At 39.8% G+C, this 24,297-nt stretch overlaps 2 protein-coding genes across 3 annotated transcripts in view; one reads left to right on the top strand and one right to left on the bottom strand.

Annotated features, from left to right (window-relative positions):
* LOC113244844 (zinc finger protein 571-like) overlaps positions 1–24,297 on the bottom strand; it is a 65,288-nt gene that overhangs the window by 3,064 nt on the left and 37,927 nt on the right. The window lies entirely within an intron of this gene.
* The window catches only part of ZNF790 (zinc finger protein 790), a 28,383-nt gene continuing 7,609 nt past the window's right edge, over positions 3,524–24,297 (top strand). Inside the window, exons 1-4 of one of the 2 annotated variants that reach the window (XM_026484373.4) lie at positions 3,524–3,616; positions 18,837–18,918; positions 19,914–20,037; positions 20,361–20,456. In XM_026484373.4, coding sequence (XP_026340158.2) covers positions 18,910–18,918; positions 19,914–20,037; positions 20,361–20,456 — 229 coding nt within the window. In that variant the 5' untranslated portion in view covers positions 3,524–3,616; positions 18,837–18,909. Of the gene's footprint in view, positions 3,617–18,836; positions 18,919–19,910; positions 20,038–20,360; positions 20,457–24,297 lie in introns of both variants that reach the window. The other variant, XM_026484372.4, reaches the window with a different exon arrangement.

The raw sequence follows: 24,297 nt of genomic DNA, 5'->3' as shown, positions 1-24,297 counted from the left end.
ATGAATCACTTTCCATTCCCACCAAAAAAATTATGAGGGTGCCTATTTCCTGTTCCTGTCAAATACTGTATTTTTTCATTTAGCAGCTCAGTGTGACCTATTGAGCCCTTTATCTGTGCCACGTTCTATTCTAGGAAACCATCAGTGAACAAAATGGCCAAAATTTCCTTTCCTCAAGGAGTTTACATTCTATTCAGGGAATGTGGCCAATGAGCATGTAAATGAAATATATAGTATTCCAGATAAAGGTAAACTCTAAAGAAAAAGAAAGCTTGGAAATGGGATAGTGAGTGCCAAGGGAATTGAATTTTTTTAAAGTTTTCACTTATTTAAGTAATCTCTACGCCCAATGTAGGGCTTGAACTCACAACCCTGAGATCAAGAGTCGCATGCTCTTTTTTTTTTTTTTAAGATTTTATTTGTTTATTTGACAGAGAGAGACAGCGAGAGAGGGAACACAAGCAAGGGGAGTGTGAGAGGGAGAAGCAGGCCCCCTGCTGAGCAGGGAGCCCGATGAGGGCTTGAGGTGGGGCTCGATCCCAGGACCCTGAGATCATGACCTGACCCGAAGGCAGACACTGAACGGCTGAGCCACCCAGGTGCCCCAAGAGTCACATGCTCTTATGACTGAGACAGCCAGGCACCCTGGGAATTGCAATTTTAAATAGAATAGTTAGGAAAAGCCTAACTAAGAAGAAAATATTTGAGCAAACCAAAAGGAAGGAGTAGCAACATTTGAACATATTTAGATAAAGCAAATTATAAACAGAGAAAACACCAAAACATAAATGCCATGGGTTGGATACAAGCCTGTATATTCAAGGAGCAGCAGGAAGTCCGCTTGGGATTCTCTCCCTTTCCCCCTCCTCCTGCGTGCCATGCGTGCGTGAGCATGCTTTCAAATAAATAAAATAAATAATCCGGAAAAAAAAACCTGTAGAATGAGCAAGTTTTAGGGGGTAGATGAAGAATTTTGTCTTTAATCTCCTAAACCACTGAGACAGTCCACGTTAAAGAGAAACATTTGCATGTTGTCAGTACCTAGGTATCATTTATAGTAGTGAGAGGATGAGAATTCTAAGGAAATCTATTAGGGTAAGACTAAACATAGTAACATGTTGTAGTGGGTTGAACAGTGGCATCCTAGAGCTATGTCCGTATCCTAACCCCCAAGACCTGTGAATGTGACCTTGAGGTACTTTTGGGTAGCGTTGGGGTCCAGAGCCAATGGCCAAGAAAGAATTCTTATTAAGGAACGGGAACAGGACCTGTGGCAGAAAGAGATGCATTGCAAGTGTGAGGGGTGACTGATTATATACTTGGGAGTTGGGGGAGGTAAGGAAAAGGGAGGTTTTCAAAAGGACTTTCTATCTCAAGTATTTGTCGATGGGCTGCAGGCCATAAAGAAATCTAATTTTGTTTACATTCCCTTCTGCCTCTGTTTCCCACATCACTCATGGAGGGGAAGGTGATGTTAGGCTTCTAGGAAATTGAGTTATAGGTCTCTGAAAGTTAGGCTATTGATAAGAATGCTTATTCCTTGTATATCACTAAGAGATCTGTAAATTGATGGAAACTCATGTCCTGCAGAACTGTGATCTTTATCACTTAACCATCTGTTTTTCCTTTCCCTTAGTTTTAGGGCAGCCAGAAGTGCCTGAGGAATGTCAACATATCCCACCCAGGAGTTGGGGGTGGGACGGTGTCAGCTTGTGCTTTGTCCTCAGCTTGCCTTTTGCTCCCTCATCAATCTTACTTGGCAAAAGGATCTTGGCAGACGCAATTAAGTTAAGGATCTCTAGGTGAGTTCATCCTGGGTTATCTGTGTGTGACCTAAATCCAATTTCAAGTGTCTATACTAGAAGATGAAAAGATGTACAAGAGAAGGCCATGTGAAGACAGAGGTAGAGATTGAAGTTATGCAGCAAGAAGCTAAGAACACCTGAGTTTAGTTCTGTTTTTTGTTTGTTTGTTTGTTTGTTTGTTTTTGGTTTTGGTTTTGGTTTTTTTGTGTGTGTTTTTTGTTTTGTTTTGGTTTGTTTTGTTTTTTGGGTTTTTTGGTCTCTTGGGAGCATCTTGATTTTTTTTCACCTTGTCTTTTCATATGCCTTAAAATTTTTGTTGTTGTTGAAAGCCAGACATTTTGTTTAGGACAGTAGTGTGCAGAAAAGCCTTAACATAGCAGACCTGAGAATTCTCATCCTTAGAAGGTCTGCTTGCACAGTTGGTGCCTGGCTTGCGTCTAGAACTTAGTTTTCCAGAGGGGGGGTGTCCCACTATCCTGATAAGAGTGGCTCACTATGCCTGTTTGTGCATATAGTTTATGTTAAACACTTGCTTTCCTTCTGAAATTCTGGTATGCACCTGGTAGAAGCTGCCTATGTGACCAGCCCCACAATAAAAACTCTAGGTACCGAGTCTCTAATGAGCTTCTTCCCTGGTCGGCAACATTTCACATGTGTTGTCACAACTTGTTGCAGAAGAAACTAATATCCTGGGTGACTCTATTTGGAAAGGATCCTTGGAAGTATGCACCTGGTTTTTCCTGGACTTTACTCCATGTACCTTTTCTCCTTGCTAATTTTGCTTTGTATCGTTTCACCATGAGTTCTCCTAGTGAATCATTCAACCCTGGAGGGAGTATTGATATTGGGGTCTCACAACACAGGAGTAACTGAGGAAAATAATTTTCATGCCTGAATGGGCCCACTTTTCCTTCTGCAAAGCCTTTAGTGTGGAGTTTTAAGTTAATTTAATTAGGAGTTTTAACAACTAAGCAAGATAAATTCATACAATCTGATTTGCATTTATATAAATTTCAAAAATAGATAACTGACAACCTAGATATTTCTGGGGTCCCCCAATCCGATAGGAGCCACCAAATATGGGGTTACCTGAGCTGGTGGAAGCCCGCCATACAGGCAGTGAAAAAATTCACCCAAGGTAGAACAAGGGAGATAGAAGTTTATTGACAGCAAAGCAGACTGTTGCGAGACAGGGGTGGGGGGGGGGGCTGTAGCTAAGGGGGGAAGGCTCGAGAAGGTATGGGAAGTATGGAATTTTCCTTTTTTGGTACCAGGGACTCGCTGGTCGCTTGGCACTGCCCAACAGGACCTTTCTGTCACACCATATCTGTCAGATGCCCAGACACCGAACTCAAGCCGCAAAGAATTACACCCTTCTCCGAGGTAGTTCTACGGCCCTGAACTACATTTCCCAGGGGCCATCGCGTCCAAGGCTACTTCCGGTAAAGGCGCATTGGTTTATTGTCCAGGTTCCCAGACTGGACACACATTTGTGGAGGATCATGGTGGAGGCCTTGGCTGAGTCCTGCGTTCTAAACGCGGCATGGAACTAATAGAAGACCTCTGCAACGGATGTGAGCAGTTATGAAGACGACGGTTTTTGCCGAGGGCAAGGATGGGGGCCGGGGCCAAGGCCTGTGAATTGAGATTGTCGGCTCTGGGCTCTGAAAGGCTGTCCAGGCTCTGACTACGTTTTCCGATGTCCACTGTAGCCGAAGCCGCTTCCTGTCCGCGCACCGACGCTTTCAGGACTGTAGGAAGCATCGTGTCCGAGTACCAGCGAAACATTCTTGTAGGGACCGCAGGGTCAGGTAAGAGAATCTAAGATCCAGAAGCGGAATGACCCCTCCGGGGCCAAGGCCACTGGAGAGGCAGTGGGCATTGAGGGACTAATGTTTTCGGAGTCTCAGGCTTTGCCAGCAAGAGGGTGTGGGACGGAAGGTGGTAGGCAGCTGTGTATGTGTGTGTCCGCTCCCGCGCGATCACGGGTGGGATCTGTGGGTGCCGGCTGTGGGGGTTATCGCTTAGGGGCTGTAGGGGTTTTGTATGTGTGTGTGTTTGCATGCGTACGATAGTGAGGGGAGCTGTACGTGATTGTAATGACTCTTTAGGTGTAACTGCGCATGTATATGATTGTGACTGTACCACTGTGTGCCTAACCGTGTGTGTAAATGTGGTAGCAGCAGTCGTGGAGCCAGAAACAACACTGCGTTTAATAACAATCATAGTTATTTGTCGGAGAGCAGTTTCTGTGGTGGCCTTTCGTTGGATTGAATAGGTTAATACAGACTGTGGGGAGAGGAATAGGAGACAGTGTGGAGAACATATTCCAAGAAGTTCTCTGTGAATCTGAGCAGAGAAATTGAACAGCAGCTGCTGTGGGGGGGGGGGGGGAGGTGGATAACAACGTTGCGGTATATCGGTGATAACGAGCCACAAGAGAGGGAAAAGTAGAAATACAGGTTAGACTGAGTAAGCAAGGCTCATCTGTGTGGATGTAGTGCAACTGCAATAAAAAAGTGCAGTAGTGTTGCAGAGAAGGAGCCATGAGCTCAAGTTTTCAAAAAATAGGGGGAAATATCCTGTATTTGGTAGATGTCAGCAACAGTGAGGTGTGGTGAGTTATAAATAATCTCATGGCATGAAATTCCAAGCTAGAGCTTTTTTGGAGGAGGAGGAGGAGGAGAGAAAAGTCTGAAAGTAATAAGAATAAGGAGGATACCTGCCCTGCTTCCAGACCCTGTGGCCAAAGGCTGTGGGGGGTAGGAGAGGGAGATGTTGAAGAGGCTGCAGAGTCCTCTGGAGAGAGCCAAGTTTTCCTTAGACCCAAAGGTGAAGGGAATATTCAAAGAAGTGGTTGGAGATAAAAGAAGGGTTTGTTATTAATGAATTATGAATTCCAGAGGGCAAACTAGAAAGTGTCAAGATTTGGGAAGGGAGGAGAGGCAGGTACACCCAACTGATGGGGAGTGCAGTGTTTGAAAAGAGAGATGATCAGGGAATCTAAGGCTCCTTATGATGGACATAAACATGGATACAGGGAATATTGATGCTTGTTCTGGTTGGATTCAAGACTGTTGGAGAGGAAGTGATGGGGTACAAGGAGGTGGATTTTTTGAGTATCCCTCAGGAAGAGGGGAGCCAAGGATAGAAGCTTTAAAGGTGGTTGGCGTAGGCAGAATAATGCTCCTGCAAAGATATCCAGGTCCTAATCCCTGGAACCACTGCATATTTTGCTTTACAGGGCAAAAGGGACTTTGCAAACAAGATTAAGTTAAGGACCTTGAAATGGAGAAATTATCCTAGATTATCCAATTCGGATTCTTAAAGTCAGTAAACCTTTCCCAAGTGTTTAGAGTCAGAGAGAGATAGGATCAAAGAAGAATGGTCAGAGATATGCAAATTTGCTGGCTGAAGGAAGGGAGCCAATGTTGGTGGCCTCTAGACTCTGGAAAACATAAGGAAATAAATAATTCTCCCTTAATGCCTCCAGAAAGGAACACAGCCCTGCTGACACCTTGATCTTAGCCCAACGAGAACCATCTCAGACTTTTACCTAACTGCCTAAGCATAAGGCAATAAATTTGTATTGTTTTAAGCCACTGTGTTTATGATAATTTGTTGCTCAGTAGCAGAATACTAATATAGTGGTGTGGTGTCCTAGCTTTAGTGCTATGGAAGGGTCTTGAGCCCTGTGACACGAAGGGAACTAACTCCCTGATGATAAAGTTGAGGAATTCATGTAAGGCACATAGGGCCCCTCTTTGCTTATAATTTCCAGTTCTGCTGCATTATGATGTTTTTTAATGTTGGAATTTAATGAATTTTTCTTTGTGATCTAATATATGGCCAGTCTATAGTACTTGTTTTCCACTTGATTTGTCTTTGATTGACAAAAATGTATTAAAATACTTAGTGAATGAAGTTATATCTTAGATTACCAGTAGCTTCTGCTTTATTGAAGTTGCTGCTGTTAGTTGATATATATTCATCATCATCATTATTATTACTATTTTTAGAGAGGGGGTAGGGATAGAGGGAGAGGCAGAGAGCATATCTTAACCAGGCTTCATGCCCAGCGCAGAGCCTGATGCAGGACTCTATCTCACAACCATGAGATCATGACCTGAGCCCAAATTAAGAGTTGGATGCTTAACCAACTGAGACACCCAGGTGTCCCTAGATATTCATAATTATTTTTATTGTGAATTGTAGGCTTTGGTATTTTAGCACGCTCAAGATCATGGCCCCTGCTTTTTTTTTTTTTTTAATAAACGAATTGCTTTTCTTTTTTAATTTCTATTTTAATTTATTTTATTTTTTAGGTAGGCTCCTCACCCAGGGTAGAGCCCAATGGGGGGGAGGTCTTGAATTCACAACCCTAAGGTCAAGACCTGAGCTGAGCTAAGAGTTGGACGCTCATCCAACTCACCACACAGGCGCCCCTGCTTATTTTTTGTTTGTTTGCATTTGCCTTGTATATGTTTCTCCATAATTTGTAAAATGAACTTTTTATTGAAGTTTATCATATATACAGTCAGTGTATAAATGATAATACAATCAAAACTGTACACCTTGAGTGAATTACCACAAAGGGAACACCCATAAAATAACTCAGATCAAGAAGTAAAACATTACCTGCACCCCAAAATCTTGTGCTCCTGTTCAGTCAATAGCTCCCCCAAAGTAACCACCATATTATCAGTTTTGTTTGTTTTTTAACTTATACATATGTAGAGCCATACAGTACGTAACCTTTTATGTTGGCGGATTGTTCAACATTTTGTCTGTGAGATTCATCCATATTGTGTGTAGAAACAGCTTATTGTTCACATTGCTAAGTAGTATTCCAGTGCATGAATATACCAACTGTATTTGTCTTTTCAACAATTGTCATACTGTTAATAGACATATGGATTGTTTCATAAATAATCATGCTAGGAGCATTCTTACATTGTCCTTCGGGTTCATATGTATCCATTTCTGCTGGGTCTATTTCTAAGAGAAAATTTGGTGGGTCATAGGGTATATGAATCTGTTTAAGCAGATAATCTCAGTTTTCCAAAATGGCTGAACCAGTTAGTATTCCTATCAACAGTTTATGCAAGTTCCAACGGCTCCCTTTTCTCATTGACCCATGATATTGTCAGACTGTAAAATTTTTGCCAATATAGTGGCTATATAGTGGTATACAAACAAGAATGCTCAACTCCAATAGTTATAATTATATTATAACATAATTATATTATTATAATTATAGAATTATAATTATTAGTTATAACTAATGAAGTTGAGTGCTTTTGTTTTAATGTCTCCTGACCATTTGGATATCTTCCCTTGGGAAATGACTTTTTAAATCCTTTGCCCTTCCTTTGGGGAATGGCTGTTCAAATTTTTGGGAGCTTGTCTGTCTTTTTTTTTTTTTTTTTTTTTGGTGCAAAATGGGTGGTTTATTAAAGCACGGGGACAGGACCCGTGGGCAGAAAGAGCTGCAGCCCCGGGTTGTGAAGGGTGGCTGATTATATACTATGGGGTTTGGAGAAGGTAAGGAAAAAGGGAGGTTGAGAAAATACTTTCATATGTTAAAGACTCACAAGAGGCCTTGCCATTGGCAAGTTAAGGTTGTTTCTCCCTCTAGCAAGGCATTAACATTAAGATGGTTGGGAACTTCCTGGAGGCTGCAGATTATAAGGACATTTAATTGTATCTACATTCCCTTCCGGAAGCTAGGTTATTGATAGAAATGCTTTGTTCTTGTAAACTGCTAAGACATTTGTAAACTGAGGGAGACTTAAGTCTTGCAGGATTGTGATATCTATAGGTTAACTATTTCTTTGTCCTTTAGGGCAGCCAGGAGTGCCTGAGGAATGTCAGGTACATCCCATGGTGGGGGTGGGTTGCGGGGTGTCAGTTTCTGCTTTGTCCTCAGCTTGCCTTCTGTTCCCTCATCATTCCCCCCCTGAACAATTTTGACCCTTAAATCTTTAAGGTTGTTGAAGGTGGAAGGTCTCATCTTCTGTAATGTCTTCCTGCTGGATAGGGGTGTAGAGATGTCCCTACCTATGGGTCAATATTGGTCAGTTTGGGGAATTCATAGGGGAGTCACAAAAGGGGGAGGCAGCTGAATCCAACGCGGACAACACAGATGAACCTCCTTGAGTAGAAGGGATCATCTGTTAGTTGGGAGTTATGGCAGTGAAGGAGACTTGGCACTAGTAAGGGAGACACTGGAAATGACAAAATAAGGTTAACATTGAACGAGAAAGAGAGATCTGAATAAAAGATCTTTGATAGTTGACCTTCGATAATTTTCCTCCAGTCCAGGAGGAATTGAAAGCAATTGAAAGTCCAGGAGGATTGAAAGCAATCACTAAAGGAAAGTGATCATTTAAAGCACCAATTTGAGTACTCATGTCAGGTAGAAACCCAGATATGTTTTGTGGTAATCTGGACTGTATACACAGTATTCTGTTTTTATGCTAGCACAAGTTTCACCTTACATAGCAATTAAAAACATCTAATATCATTGTTTCTTAAAGGTGCTTTACATATTTGTTTTACCCTAGCATTTAATAGAGAAATGCTATTTTGAGTGTCATTTAGGGCTTTGACCATGTACTTAAGAGTTTTCATGTGCCAAACAATATTCTCCAGTCTCAAAAAGGTAACAAAGGTAGATGCTAGGTGGTCACTGAAGGAGACACAGAACATGTCCACTATGGTTTTAAATTTGGAGGGTTGGTAATGGTTTTAATAATGTATCCATGCATCCAGGCAAAACCCAGAGTACAGTGGATTATCCAGCCTGGGGGAAGCCATGGCCACAGATTAGAGCTGCATAGCCATCGGGTGCCAGCCAGGAGCCAGTCATATAATACTGGGCCTTCTTGAACTGCAGTCAGGATTTAAAGGGCTACTTGGTTTTGGAGGGCCATACATGCAATGATTTCAGGCCCCTATTTGATTGGGGAGTTATGGCTTGATAATAATCCCCTTTTCTTCCAAACTGCACTGTGAGCATGAAGGACCAGGAAAACATATTTGAAGTCAGTATAAATATTTTTAAGGCTTTTGCCAAGTGCAAAGCACAGGTGGGCGCTATTAATTCTGCTTTGGGGGCAGACATGTTTGCTGACAGGGCTTTGCCCTCAACAGTCTTGAGTTAGACTTGACTATAACATACCCAGTTTTTCTTACCCCTCTTTTCCATGAAACTGTTACCATTGGTGAACCAATTGTCCTCTGTATTTTCAATAGGGACATCTTAAATATGGTCGACTAGAATAGACAAGATCAATAACCTCTGAACAGTTATGCTCTATAGAAGTACAATGGTCAGGTCCAGGCCTAAGGGTAGCTGGGTTTAAAGTCTGACAGGTTTTAAGCATTATTTCAGGCATATCTATAAGCATAGCCTGGTATTTAATAAGTCAGCCTCCTATCACCTATTGGTGGCCTTTGGTCTCTAAAACATTCTGGACCTGATATGAAGTCATTACAGTCAGAGACTGTCCCATAGTGAGCTTTGAGGCTCCTTTTACCAGGAGGGCTGTTGTATGCTCAGCTAAAGCCTCTCCTTATAATTGTACATACATAGAGGTGGCTTCTAGGATAAACATAGCTATGAGGGATGAAACCATTAAGAAGCCCTCTTTGTTTGAGGTCTAGCCTTAGTATCTTAATTAGCAAGGAATCACTGGCAAGTGGGGGAAGACTTGTGAAGGGATAAGGGCATCCCCAGGTCATCATCCAGTCCAGTCACAAGGGAAGTGGGGTCATCCATTATCTCCACAAGCCCATAGTTAACCCTATAGAGTGCGGTATGCTCTGGCTTTTAAGGAGCGATTTCATCATAGAATTGGTCAAGGTGATAGCTTTGTTGGGGAATCAATCTTATTTCCCAGTTGTTCAAATAATTAATTATATGCCCATGGGGTCCTGTTATTAGCCCCATAGAATAAAAAGCATGAAGATTATCTATACATGAGCTACTGTATAGAAATAGAAAAAAGCTATTTCTCTGAAGTTCACCTCAAGTTGTCTAGCTTAAGCAAACATTTAAGGTCAATCAGATCTAGAATTTAATACCCACAAAGGTGGGTTATTTAAACATAATTTTTCTCTCTAAAATAACCCTCATTTCCAGAGATAGCCAAATCAGGACTAATTTGTTTGCAAAACAAGTCCAGTTTTAACAAACTTGGCCTAATTATTTACATAAATTCAGCAAGAATAGTGATTGATCGTATAGATCTTTTAGAATCTGCTTTGCTGGAACTTTTTTTTTTTTTTTTTAAGATTTTATTTATTTATTTGACAGAGATAGAGACAGCCAGCGAGAGAGGGAACACAAGCAGGGGGAGTGGGAGAGGAAGAAGCAGGCTCATAGTGGAAGAGCCTGATGTGGGGCTCGATCCCATAACGCCACGATCACGCCCTGAGCCGAAGGCAGACGCTTAACGACTGAGCCACCCAGGCGCCCCTGCTTTGCTGGAACTTTTATAAGGAATCTCCAGGTTGAACTTTTAGTAGCCTCTCCAGGCCAGAAGCCAAGCCAAGTACTTGCCATCAGACATGCCTGCAATACCTGTAGATCTGGGCAAATTCCTCTTCATGAGGTCCCCAATATATCCTGAGGTTCCTGCACCTGCCAGGAAGTGACATTCTTTACTCACCTGGTGAGGCTGCTGGGAACTCTGTAAGCAAGGTATCAGGCCAACATTTCCAAGGGGCTTTATGGCTCCAGGTTTCATAAAATCAGCCTTAGTTCCTGAAAGCTGTTTGGTCATATCTAAGTCTAGGTATGTCTCTCAAATATGACATTCCAGTCAAAGCCTTGGTAAAATAACCAGTGTTTCCAATAGTGTCCTGTTACAAGGAGAACAATACTTACTGAACTTATGCAAATGATTATGATTGCCATGGAAGAAATACTTACTGAGACCTTTTTAACTTCAGAGGGTTCAGGTAGAGAGAAAAGTTAAATGCTTTAATTTGCTTTATTATTATTTCTGTATATCACTGATGTCTTAAGAGAAAGTTTCCTAAATCTGGAAGAGAAACATTAGAGAACAAGTAATGTTTTAAACAAGAGTCACAACACTATAATCTTTTGGTCTATTTAATCCCATGTTACTAATTCTTGTTTAGTTTGAATGCAGCTTTAGTTAGTTCTGGAAATTTTTACCGATTTCAGTTTTAGGATTGTATAAAGATATCGAATACCTCTGTCTGTCCTAAAAAGTCCTTTATATGAACTTCCTTGAAGATGAAACTCATTTTGCAAGACAATAAGAACAATTATAAATAACAAAAACACAGAATGGACATGGTTTGAGAACTGATGATGAGAGTTTACAGTGTAGCTGGCAAGGAAATCAGGTTACTTCTGTGACACGAAACACTTCGATAGCCGGAATAGAGTGATGGTGACCTTATATTAAAACATTAAAACTTTAGGAATTGTATATTATCTCTAGAAGAGTTACACCTTTAACCCAAATGTAATCTAAGGCTTATCATTTGTTTAACAGTGCTCCCAGAGTAACTCAGTATACCAAAGAAAAAGGCCTATTGAGTTAAAGAGACTTCATTTACAATTTAAATCTTGGTAAACTTTGTTAAAACCTTAAAATTATAGCACATGCCTGAATAGGATTACAGATCATTACAAAACTATTTTTGTTTAACCAAGGTAACAAATAAGAGATTTGAAAGGCAAATATATAGGGTTGTATAGTGCAAAGCTTAGCTCCTTTAATACTGAGAAGTTTTACCTAAGTGATCGAAGACCTGTTAATGACAAAACATAGAAACTTTGTTCTCTGGACAAAGAAAACTGTTTACATTTTCTTATCCAGAGGAGTTGAACAATTCAAGAAACCTTTCTCTTTTTAAACAGAGAAAAAGCAGACTTATGTATCATACCACTGTACTTTAAAAATCCATTCATTTCAAACTTAGTCCGTCTTCACCACGCCTAAAATTCCTTTCCAAAGATTTTCCTTCTACAACTTCCTTTGCATTCAGATTTTATCCCATGTTATCTTTCCAAATGACCATCTTATTTAGGACAAAATTACCTTCTTTTACCTTCAGCAAAAATGCATTCCCATTCCTTATCCTTCTTACATATCTCCTACTTTTCCACATACAGACTTGCTTCCCTTATTTCCATCAGCCTATTTCGTAGAGTTTTCCATTTTTTTAGACACCTTAGTCTCCAATGAAAACTATAACCAATTGCACTGTTAGCCAGAATTCTTTAGATGGCAAATTTATGAATCAGTTAAGCACAAAACATGTTAACCAACAGATTTAAATATCCTTAGTTTTTTGCAATAAGAAGTCAAAGGCACAAACCTACATCCAATACTCAATGCTTTAGCACTGTTTCCTATTTTAAAAAGACCTAGAGGCTGGAGGTTAAGATGGCAGAGGAGTAAGGGACCCCTTTTTCAGCCAGTCCCCTGAGTCGAGTTGGATAGGTACCAGACCAGCCTGAACATCCACGGAATCAGCCTGAGATGCAGGAAGATACATCTGGATCTCTACAAATGAACATCTCCACGCTGAGTATTGAGGTACGAAGCGGGGAGCCGTGAAGCCACGCACAGATATCGGGAGATAAATGGAAGGGGGAGAGAGCCACCGCAGTCGGGCGCTGGGAAGCAGTAGCCACCTCCACGGGGGAGCAGGCGGACTCGAAGACTGGCACCCGCGAGAGAGCAGACTGAGACCGTGAGCCGGGGAATGCACGCCTCCAGACTGAAATGGAGCTGTGGTGTGCTCACTGGAACCAGACTGAGACCGGGAGCTCCAGGAGTGCACAGGGGTGGCTGACGGCTGGCGGGGTTAGAAACACAAAGGACAGAGACGTGACGGCCCTGGAAGTGAGGGCTGGGAAGCCGAGTGTGGGGCACACATCCCGGGACACTGCAGGGTTGAGCAGCACCAACAGAAACAGAGTTAAAGTGGCCAGAACATCAGTGGAGAACGGTCCGTGATCACTCTGTTCTGAGACAGAGGCTGAGATTCGGCCACTGCTACTCTAAATCTCAGAAGAGGCACAGCAAACCGCCAGGAGAAGCCACCAGAGAACAAAAGCCTGGAAATACCGGCTCACAGTGTGCCCATCCCCATCCCCCCTTGCAGGGAACACGGAGACTCTACCCAAACAGGGTGCCTGAGTATCGGCGCGACAGGCCCCTCCCCCAAAAGGCAGGCTGAAAAATCAAGATGCCCACATCCCTAAGATCCCTATAAAACAAGGGCGCACGGCCTGGGTCCCGGTCAATAATTTGGGCTCTGAACAACCCCGCACACTCTCCTCATCAGAATGACGAGAAGGAGAAATCCACCCCCCAGCAAAGAAAAGACAATGAGTCTGTGGCCTCTGCCACAGAACTAATGGATATGGATATAACCAAATTATCAGAAATGGAATTCAGAGTAACAATGGCCAAGATGATGTGTAGACTTGAAAAAAGTATTAACAAAAATGTTCATGAGAATATAGAATCTCTAAGGGCGGAAATGAGAGCGAATCTGGCAGAAATTAAAAATTCTATGAGCCAAATGCAGTCAAAACTAGAGGCTCTGACAGCAGGGGAATGAGGCAGAAGAACGTATCAGTGAATTGGAGGATGGGTTAGTAGAAGAAAAAGCTAAACTTGAATCTGGACTCAAAAAAAATCCACGCTCAGGAATATAGGTTACGGGAGATTACTGACTCAATGAAATGTTCCAATGTCAGAATCATCGGCATCCCCGAGGGTGTGGAGAAAAACAGAGGTCTAGAAGAGATATTTGAACAAACTGTAGCTGAAAACTTCCCTAATCTAGCAAAGGAAACAAACATTTGTGTCCAAGCGGCAGAGAGTAACCCTCCCAAGCTCAACCACGACAAACCTACACCACATCACATCATAGTGCAATTCGCAAATATCTGATCCAAGGATACAGTATTGAAAGCAGCCAGGGCAAAGAAATTTCTCACGTACCAAGGCAAAGGTATCAGAATTACGTCAGACCTGTCTACACAGACCTGGAATGAGAGAAAGGGTTGGGGGGGCATTTTTAAAGCTCTTTCAGAGAAAAACATGCAGCCAAGGATCCTTTATGCAGCAAGGCTGTCATTCAGAATTGATGGAGAAATAAAGACCTTCCAGAATTGCCAGTCATTGACCAATTTTGTAACCACAGAACCAACCCTACAGGAGATGTTAAGGGGGGTTCTATAAAAGTAAAAAAGCCCAAGAGTGATACAGAACAGAAAGTCACAATCTATAGAAACAAAGACTTTACTGGCAACATGGCATCATTAAAATCATGTCTCTCAATAATCAGTCTCAATGTAAATGGCCTAAATGCTCCCATAAATTCCACAGGGTTGCAGATTGGATAAAAACACATGACCCATCCATTTGCTATCTACAAGAGACTCATTTTGACCCTAAATATACATTCAGACTGAAAGTAAAGGGATGGAATACCATCTTTCACACCAATGGACCTCAAAAGAGAGCTGGGGTAGCAATTCTCATATCACACAGATTGGATTTTAAGCTAAAGACTATAGTTAGAGACAAGGAGGGCACTATATTATTCTTAAAGGATGTATCCAACAAGTGGATATGACAATTATAAATATATATGCCCCCAACAGGGGAGCAGCAAGATACACAAGCCAACTTTTAACGACAATAAAGAGACATATAGATAAAAATACACTAATAGTAGGAGACCTCAACACTCCACTATCAGCAATAGACAGATCACCGAAGCAAGAAATCAACAAAGAAACAAGAGCTTTCAATGCCATACTCGACGAGTTGAACCTCATAGATATATATAGAGAACACTACACCCCAGAACCAAGAATACTCATTCTATTCTAATGCCCATGGAACATTCTCAAGAATAGACCATGTTCTGGGTCACAAAACAGGTCTCAACAGATACCAAAAGACTGAAATTATTCCCTGCATATTCTCAGACCACAACGCTCTGAAATTGGAACTCAACCACAAGGAAAAATTTGGAAGAAACTCAAACACTTGGAGACTAAGAACCATCGTGCTCAGGAATGACTCAATAAACCAGGAAACCAACAATCAATTTAAACAATTTATGGAGACCAACGAGAATGAAAACACAATGGTACAAAACCTATGGGATACTGCAAAGGCAGTCCTAAGGGGGAAATACATAGCCATCCAAGCCTCACTCAAAAGAATAGAAAAATCTAAAATGCAGTTTTGATATTCTCACCTCAAGAAGCTGGAACAGCAACAGAGGGACAGGCCTAATCCACATACGAGGAAGCAGTTGAGCAAGATTAGAGCAGACATCAATGAATTAGAAACCAGGAGTACAGTAGAGTAGATCAACAGAACTACTAGCTCGTTCCTTGAGAGAATCAATAAAATTGACAGACTGCTGGCAAGACTTATCCAAAAGAATAGAGAAAGGACCCAAATTAATAAAATTATGAATGAAAAAGGAGAGGTCACAACCAACACCAATGAAATTGGAAGGATTATTAGAAACGTTCATCAACAGCTATATGCCCATACATTAAGCAATCTGGAAGAGACGGAGGCCTTCCTGGAAACCTATAAACTATCAAGACTGAAACAGGAAGAAATTGGTTTTTTAAACAGGCCAATTAATTATGAAGAGTTTGAGTCAGTGATAAACAACCTTCCAAATAACAAAACTCCAGGCCCGGATGGTTTTCCTGGGGAATTCTACCAAACATTCAAAGAAGAAATAATACCTATTGTCCTAAAGCTATTTCAAAAAATAGAAACAGAAGGAAAGCTACCAAACTCATTCTGTGAGGCCAATATTACCTTGATCCCCAAACCAGGCAAAGACCCCATCAAAAAGGAGAATTACAGACCGATTTCCCTAATGAATATGGACGCCAAAATCCTCAACAAGATCCTGGCTAATAGAATCCAACAGTACATTAAAAGGATTATCCATCATGACCAAGTGGGATTCATCCCTGGGATGCAAGCGTGGTTCAACATTCGCAAATCGATCAGCGTGATACATCATATCAACAAGAAAGGACTCAGGAACCATATGATCCTCTCAATTGATGCAGAAAAAGCATTTGACAAAATACAGCATCCTTTCCTGATTAAAACCCTGCAGAGTGTAGGGATAGAGGGTACATTTCTCAATCTCATAAAGGCCATCTATGAAAAGCCTACAACAAATATCATTCTCAATGGGGAAAAGCTGGAAGCCTTTCCCTTAAGATCAGGAACACAACAAGGATGCCCACTCTCGCCACTACTATTCAACATAGTACTAGAAGTCCTTGCAACAGCAATCAGACAACAAAAAGGGATAAAGGTATCCAAATTGGCAAAGATGAAGTCAAAATGTCTCTTTTCACAGATGACATGATATTCTATATGGAAAACCCAAAAGAACCCCCTCCCAAACTATTAGAAGTTATAGAGCAATTCAGTAATGTGGCGGGATACAAAATCAATGCTCAGAAATCAGTTGCATTTCTACACACAAATAATGACACTGAAGAAAGAGAAATTAGGGAATCCATCCCATGTACAGTAGCACCAAAAACCATACGTTACCTTGGAATTAACTTAACCAGAGATGTAAAGAATCTATATTCTAAAACACAAATCACTCTTGAAAGACATTGAAGAAGACACAAAAAGATGGAAAAACATTCCATGCTCATGGATCGGAAGAATTCACATAGTTAAAATGTCCATGCTACCCAGAGCAATCTACACTTTCAGTGCTATCCCGATCAAAATACCGAGGACATTTTTCAAAGATCTGGAACAAATAGTCCTTAAATTTGTATGGAACCTGAAAAGGCCCCAAATCGCCAAGGAACTGTTGAAAAGGAAAAACAAAGCTGGGGGCATCACAATGCCAGATTTCGAACTGTACTACAAAGCTGTGATCACAAAGACAGCATGGTACTGGCACAAAAACAGATACATAGACCAATGGAACAGAATAGAGAACCCAGAAATGGACCCTCAGCTTTCGGGCAACTAATCTTTGATAAAGCAGGAAAAAACATCCAGTGGAAAATAGACAGTCTCTTCAAGAAATGGTGCTGGGAAAATTGGACAGCTACATGCAAAAGAATGAAACTTGACCACTCTCTCACACCATACACAAAGATAAACTCCAAATGGATGAAAGACCTCGATGTGAGACAGGAATCCATCAAAATCCTAAAGGAGAGCATAGGCAGCAACCTCTTCAACATTGGCCAAAGCAACCTTCATGACACATCTCCAAAGGCAAGAGAAACAAAAGATAAAATGAACTTGTGGGACTTCATCAAGATAAAAAGCTTCTGCACAGCAAGGAAACAGTCAATAAAACTAAGAGGCAGCCCACAGAATGGGAGAAGATATTTGCAAATGATGCTACAGATAAAAGACTGGTATCCAAGATCTACAAAGAACTTCTCAAACTCAATATGCGAGACACAAATAAACAAATCATAAAATGGGCCGAAGATATGAACAGACACTTTTCCAATGAAGACATACAAATGGCTAACAGACACATGAAAAAATGTTCAAAATCATTAGCCATCAGGGAAATTCAAATCAAAACCACACTAAGATACCACCTTACGCCAATTAGAATGGCAAAAATTGACAAGGCAAGAAACAACAATTGCTGGAGAGGATGTGGAGAAAGGGGATCCCTCCTACATTGTTGGTGCGAATGCAGGTTGGTACAGCCACTCTGGAAAACAGTGTGGAGGTCCCTTAAAAAGTTAAAAATTGAGCTACCGTATGACCCAGGCATTGCACTACTGGGTATTTACCCCAACGATACAGATGTAGTGAAGAGAAGGGCCATATGCACCCTAATGTTCATAGCATTGTCCACAACAGCTAAATCGTGGAAGGAGCCGAGATGCCCTTCAACAGACGAATGGATAAAGAAGATGTGGTCCATATATAAAATGGAATATTACTCAGCTATCAAAAAGAACGAGTTCTCAACATTTGCTGCAACATGAACGGCACTGGAGGAGATAATGCTAAGTGAAATAAGTCAAGCAGAGAAAGACAATTATATGGTTTCTGTCATCTATGAAACATAAGAACTAGGAAGATCGGTAGAGAAAGAAAGGGATAAAGAATGGGGGGTAATCAGAAGGGGGAAGGAAGCATGAGAGACTATGGACTCAGAAACTGAGGGCTTCAGAGGGGAGGGGCATGGAGGAATGGGATAGGCTGGTGATGGGTAGTAACGAGGGCATGCATTTCATGGTGCCTTGGGTGTTATACGCAACTAATGAAACATCGAACTTAACATCAAAAACCAGGGATGTACTGTATGGTGACTAACATAATATAATAAAAAAACATTAAAAAAACCACAAATGTATATTTATACACTTGCATGAAGGCCCGAAAATAAAATTTAGAAAGCAGTTACATTCACAATAGCATCAAAAATCATAAAATATTTAGGAAGAAATTTAATAAGTGAAGTGTAAAACTTGTACTCTGAAAACCATAAAACAAGTCTCTGAACATAAAATTGTACACAAAGGGTCATAGCAGCATATTCATAATTGTTAAAAGGTGGAAACAACCCAAATGTCCATTAATGGATAAGTGCATAAACAAAATGTGGTCTAGTCATACAATGGAGTATTATTCAGCCATAGAAAGGAATGAAATACTGATACATGCTACAACTTGGATGAACCTCGAAAGCATTATGCTAAATGAGAGATACTAGTCACAGTAAGTTCACATATTTATGATTGACTCCATTCATATGAAAGTCTAGAATAGGGAAATTTTATAGAGACAGAAAGTGAATTAGTGGCTACTTAGGACTGGGAAAAGGGGGGAGGGAGAATGAGTCACTTGGGTTTTGGTTTGGGCCAGGATTTCTGTAGACTCCCTCTGACCTTTCTTCAGGGAAGAAAATGGCATTCTTAATCCATTTGGAAGCTCTGAGGAAAACTGACCTCTAATGATTCCTTCCTTTTAGTTCTGCTTTCTCAGGACTCTGCTTCACCAGGAGAGGAGTCTAGAAGACTGATTGATTCTTGGAATTTAAAGTCATGGCCCATGTGAGTTGGAATTGCCTCTCTCCAAAATTATAATCATTTATATCACGTCATATGAATACTTTAATTTTTTATCCTTAAACTGCTTACTTGTGGTAAGTGATAGCCATGAAAACAGTCCCCTGCCTTCCCTTGGTGTCAGTCTTCTCTCCAACATGGCATTCAGCACCTCCCATGTCCTAGTACTTTGTAGAGCACTGAAGGAGGAGAAATATTTTCCCTTAGAGGAAATAGTAGAGACTTTATTTTCAGATCTTTGGCTTAACAAGGTGGAACTGAGTAGCTCAAAGGGACACACTACATGAAAGCTTTTATTTACTGTGTAGAATGGGGTATTTCAATTAGTAAAGGTGAGAGCTGGTGTTGGTTGGTATTCGTTTTATTAGTTGGCACTTTATCATGCTTTAAATAGAGTATTGATGGAAGGTCATGTTCAGAGAGATCTGGGATCTTGCCAGGAATTCAGTGAGAGATTAATATTATTAACAAGATATATTGATTGTCAGCTACTTATCCGAGAGCCCAGAGACTTTATACACTCCCACAGAAAATGGTATTCCGTTAGGGAGTGTATCTTCTAAGAATCCTTTCAACTTCAGCTGACAGGAAATTCAACTAAGTAGCCTAAGGGCGGGGGGGGGGGGGTTGTCACATAATAAATCTGAAATTAGTCATTTAAGCCTGGCGTGGCATCCCAGTGGTATCAACAAAGAACTCTTAATTCTGGGCTGCCATCCTATTGTCTGGTGTTTGTCACTGGAAGGTCATAAGGATGTTGTGACCGAACAACAGAGAACAACAGATTTTAAGAGCATATAGGCACTCAGCTTCAGTCACACTAATTTCCATGTCATTTCCCCCCATACTACTGACAGCCAACTTCAGTTTTTTGGTCAGTGAGTATACTACTTCCTACAGTGCCCCTTTTCATTTCTTCCCCTTCTACCTAAAAGATTTTTTAATTTCTCCATTGATGGTTGGGTTGTTTGTTTCAGCAGTTGATGATGTTCAGGGACGTGGTTGTAGACTTATCTCAGGAGGAGTGGGAGTGCCTGGACTTAGAACAGAGACATTTGTACAGAGATGTGATGTTGGAGAACTACAGCAACATGATCTCACTGGGTAAGTTTCAGAATCCGACCCCAGAAATTTCTGATTTCTACAGTGTGAATTTTTGAATTGTCTTTCAAGTGTCTAGGGGAATTTCTGACTTCTTTCTGGGAAAATGGTTTATGCTTTGTAAATTTGGTAATAGTCATCATCAGTGGGAACCTCTATCTTCTCCATCCTTTAGAAATACGTGCAAAAAAACCCAACAAAACAAAACTTCATGTCTTTTTCTTGTTCTTCGTATAATTGTCTCTCTTCCTTCATAACTGAGGGACTAGATGCAAATTTTGAAATCTTTACCACGTGCTCATTTCCTGTTTTTTATCTCTGATCAGGACTTTGCATTTATCAGCCAGATGTGTTCTCTTTACTGGAGAAGGGGAAAGAGCCCTGGATGGTTTTACAGGATGAGACAAGAGGACCTTGCCCAGGTGAGTGAGGGCTGAGCCGGCACAGGGACACTATTATTGTAGATAAGAGCCCGGATGTTTGGTGAGGCAGCAACATCTCTGAAATATTGGCCTCAAGTCTCAAGGGATAAAAACCTGTGGATAAACGTCTGAGACCTAGAGTCAAAAGTAACCTTTTCACCATGAATTTCCAAATGACCCTTCTCTTCACCTCCAAATACCACTCCAGTTCAGTACTCTTCAATTTCTTTCTCTCATGTTATAAAAAGGTAAGTGTCATTCTTTTCCCCCAGTAGTCAATTTATCAATTCTTTGACTCAATTTCTTTCTTTTTTCATTTAGATATTTATAAATTTCTTCATTTAGATATTTGCAAATTTCTCCCTAAAAATTTTTTTTGACCCTGTTTTTATCTATTTTACCTCCTATATCTTGAACTTTTCTTATTTTGCCTAAATTCTCCTTGCTTCTGCATTTCCTGCACTTACTAATTCATTCTTTGAACCAACATCTATTGACTTTCCAATTTCATTTTGGGATAAGAAGACTTAATAAAGAGTATATAATCTATTAAGAAACTTGTATTCTTTTCTGTAACTGGAACATGTCCATAAATTTCAGCAAAATAGGCTCTACATTAAGAGAGGGCCTGATAGGTTGCTTAGTTGAAAATCAGGATAATAGGTTAAAATGGCTTCTGGCTACAGTGAATAATAAGCGGCAGAAGAGAGGCTAATGGAGGACAACAAAGAGAGTGCAATATTGTAGAAAACAAGTCCTGGCTATCAAGAGGAAACAAGGTGCATATTTGGTAAGTTGAGTCTAATTGACAAATTTTTTATTATGAGCAGGACTTAAATTGAAAAAACATAGTATTGGAGCTTCTTTTTTTTTCCCCCCACACTATTTATTAGTTGTTTATTTAGGAGTTTCTTTTTTATTTGAAATATCAAGGAAAGAAAATAAATTTCATTACCTTATTGGAATCTTGTTTTTAAATTCCAGAAGTTATATTTGTATGTTTGTGTTTTAAAATCATTCTTTTTCTGAACTATCGATACATGCAACAACTTGAATGAAAAATGCTGAATAAAAAATGCCAACTCAAAAGGTCACATGCCAAATGAATCCATTTATAGAACATTTTGGAAATCAGTAAATTATAGCGATTGAAAATATATTAGTGATCGCCAGGGGTTAGGGATGGGCAGGGGAGTGGTGGTCATGGTTATGGCTATAAAGAGGTAGCACAAGAGGTAGAATCTTTGTAGTAATGAATTAGGTCTGAATCTTGATTGTGGTGGTGGTTACAGGAATCCACATACATGATGAAATGACATAACTATAGATATGCATTGCTCCAATGTCAGTTTCATGATTTTGATATTGTGCTTCAATTATGTAAAGATGTGTTCATCAGGCAAAACCGGGTAAAGGGTACTCTTTGCAACTTATTGCGAATTATAATTACAGTTGACCCTTGAACAACTGGAGGGGTTTAGGGATGCTGACCCCTGAACAGTCAAAAATTCATGTAGGGGAACGTGGGTGGCTCAGTTGGTTAAGTGTCTGACTCTTGGTTTTGGCTCAGGCCATGATCTCAGGCTTGTGAGATCGAGCCCCACTCCAGGCTCCACCCTCAGCAGGGAGTCTTCTTAAGATTCTCCCCCTCTCCCTCTGCCCCTCCCCCACTCACTTGAACTCTCTCTGTGTAAAATAAATAAATAAATCCCTTAAAGAAATTAATGTATAAATTTTGACTTCCCAAAAACTTAACTACTAGTAGCTTACTGTTGACTGGAAACCTTACTGATAACATAAATTAACACATACTTTATATGTTATATGTGTTATATAATGGATTCTTAAAGTAAGCTAGGAAAAGAAAACGTTATTAAGAAAATCACAAGAAAGAAACAATAAATTTACAGTACTGGAAAAAATCCATGTATAAGTGGACCTGTGCAGTTTAAACCTGTGTTGTTCAAGGGTCAACTGTATTTCAAAATAAAAGCTTTTATAACGTATTCTGTTCCTTAAGGTTTACACAATTTTATCTAATATTTTTGTTCCCTAAACACTACCACGTGCTTTTAAAATTTTGGTCAATTTTCACATACTATGAATGTTCTATCGTATATTAAACTGGTTCTGCATTTCTTGTTACTAAAGTTACAATTCTTGGTACACGTCAATTATTTATGGGGTTTTTTCCACATTGGATGACGGTTGTGTCTCAAATAAGAAATTCCTTGGCCAAAGGATTTAAAGTTAGAATATTGTGTGCCCAATTAATTAATTGATTAGTCATTGAAAAAGTTGTTTTAAATCATACAAAATTATGTGAATACCTTAAACTATATTTACTTACAACCCATAACTGTTTCACTCTTATTTCAATATAGGGCCAGGGCATACTCTCCCTAATTAAGAGTCTGCCTATTCTTTCCTATATTAACAACACCAATAATTCATTCTCCTAATTTTTTGGTTTCTGTTTGAATGAGAATTTAGGCAGTCTTACTGTAGAATCTCTTTTTCCCCCCAGTCTTTATAATTGACTCTTTCTAAACTCCTGAAATATTATTTGTAGCCTTCTTGAATGAGTTTTTTTTAGACCATTCACTTAGTTTTCATAATAAACAAACAACCTTTCTCTCATATTTCTTTACATAATGTTATTAACATATATAGTTAAAGTGTCATAAATAATTGGTATCAACAAGTTTGGAAACAAACAGCAGATTCATGGTAAAATACATGGGTATCTGAGAGGTAACTATGATGTGAGTATATTTGTATATTGTGGGAATTAATTACTTACGTTTTCGGAAGGATTGGAGGGCATTGGTTCATATGGAGATCAGGGATGACATCAGTCTCAATGCAGTCTCACTACAAATGAGTTATTTTAAATTAAAACCTTTTAATAATTTAACAGATTAAAGGTGATTGATTTCTAGTGAGGATGGATATTTTCCCTGTGTTTGTTTACTGAATTACAAGTTGTATTTATTTGATTAATGTTTCCTGTGTGCTTGATCTAGACTTATCATTTTTTGCCTTAATACTTTGCATTTTTAATATGAATGGGCATTCACATAAAGGAAACGCTAATACACTAATACCTAGTTAGAGTGGCTGAAAGGATATTTATCTTTATTTTCTTTAGGACTTTAGTTTTCTCTTGTTATGGTGCTAAAATTTTTACTTTACAACTTAACCAAGATATAATTGAAGAATAATAAAGTGCATGTAGTTGAAATCTACAGTTTGGTCTGTTCTGACATTATGTTACATCCATGAAGTTATCACTATATCAATGAACAGACACTTTAGTTATTGCCAGATTTTCCTAATGCCTCTTTGTTATCCATCCCTCCTTCCATGCCCATCTTCAAGTGGTCACTGACCTGCTTTCCGTAACTCTAGATGAGTTCTAGAATTTTACATAAATTGAGTTATCCAATGTACACTCTTTTTTCTTTTTGCTAGCATGACTTTGAAATTCATCTATGTTGTTGCATATATCAATAGGTTTTTTTTTGTTTCTCTGTGGTATGCCATTTATTTTTTAAAAATTTTTATTATATTATTCACCATACAGTACATCATTAGTTTTTGATGTAGTGTTCCATGATTCATTCCATTTATGGCTCTACTTTATTTACACATTCACCTGTTCATGGAATTTAATCTGAAAATTCTCAGCCATTATCTTTTCAAATATTGCTGCTTCTCCCATTCTTCCTCTTTTCTCTTTAAGCTTCCACTTACATTTATGTTTAGTCTTCTAACTGAATCTTCTATATCATAATGCTTCTCTTATGACTTTTCCAACCTTTTTCTCTTGGAATTTTTT

The sequence above is a fragment of the Ursus arctos genome, unplaced genomic scaffold, assembly GCF_023065955.2.
Source record: "Ursus arctos isolate Adak ecotype North America unplaced genomic scaffold, UrsArc2.0 scaffold_19, whole genome shotgun sequence".
Classification (NCBI taxonomy): Eukaryota; Metazoa; Chordata; class Mammalia; order Carnivora; family Ursidae; genus Ursus; species Ursus arctos.
Note: the sequence above shows the minus strand (reverse complement) of the source record. Positions and strands in the feature narration are given on the sequence as shown.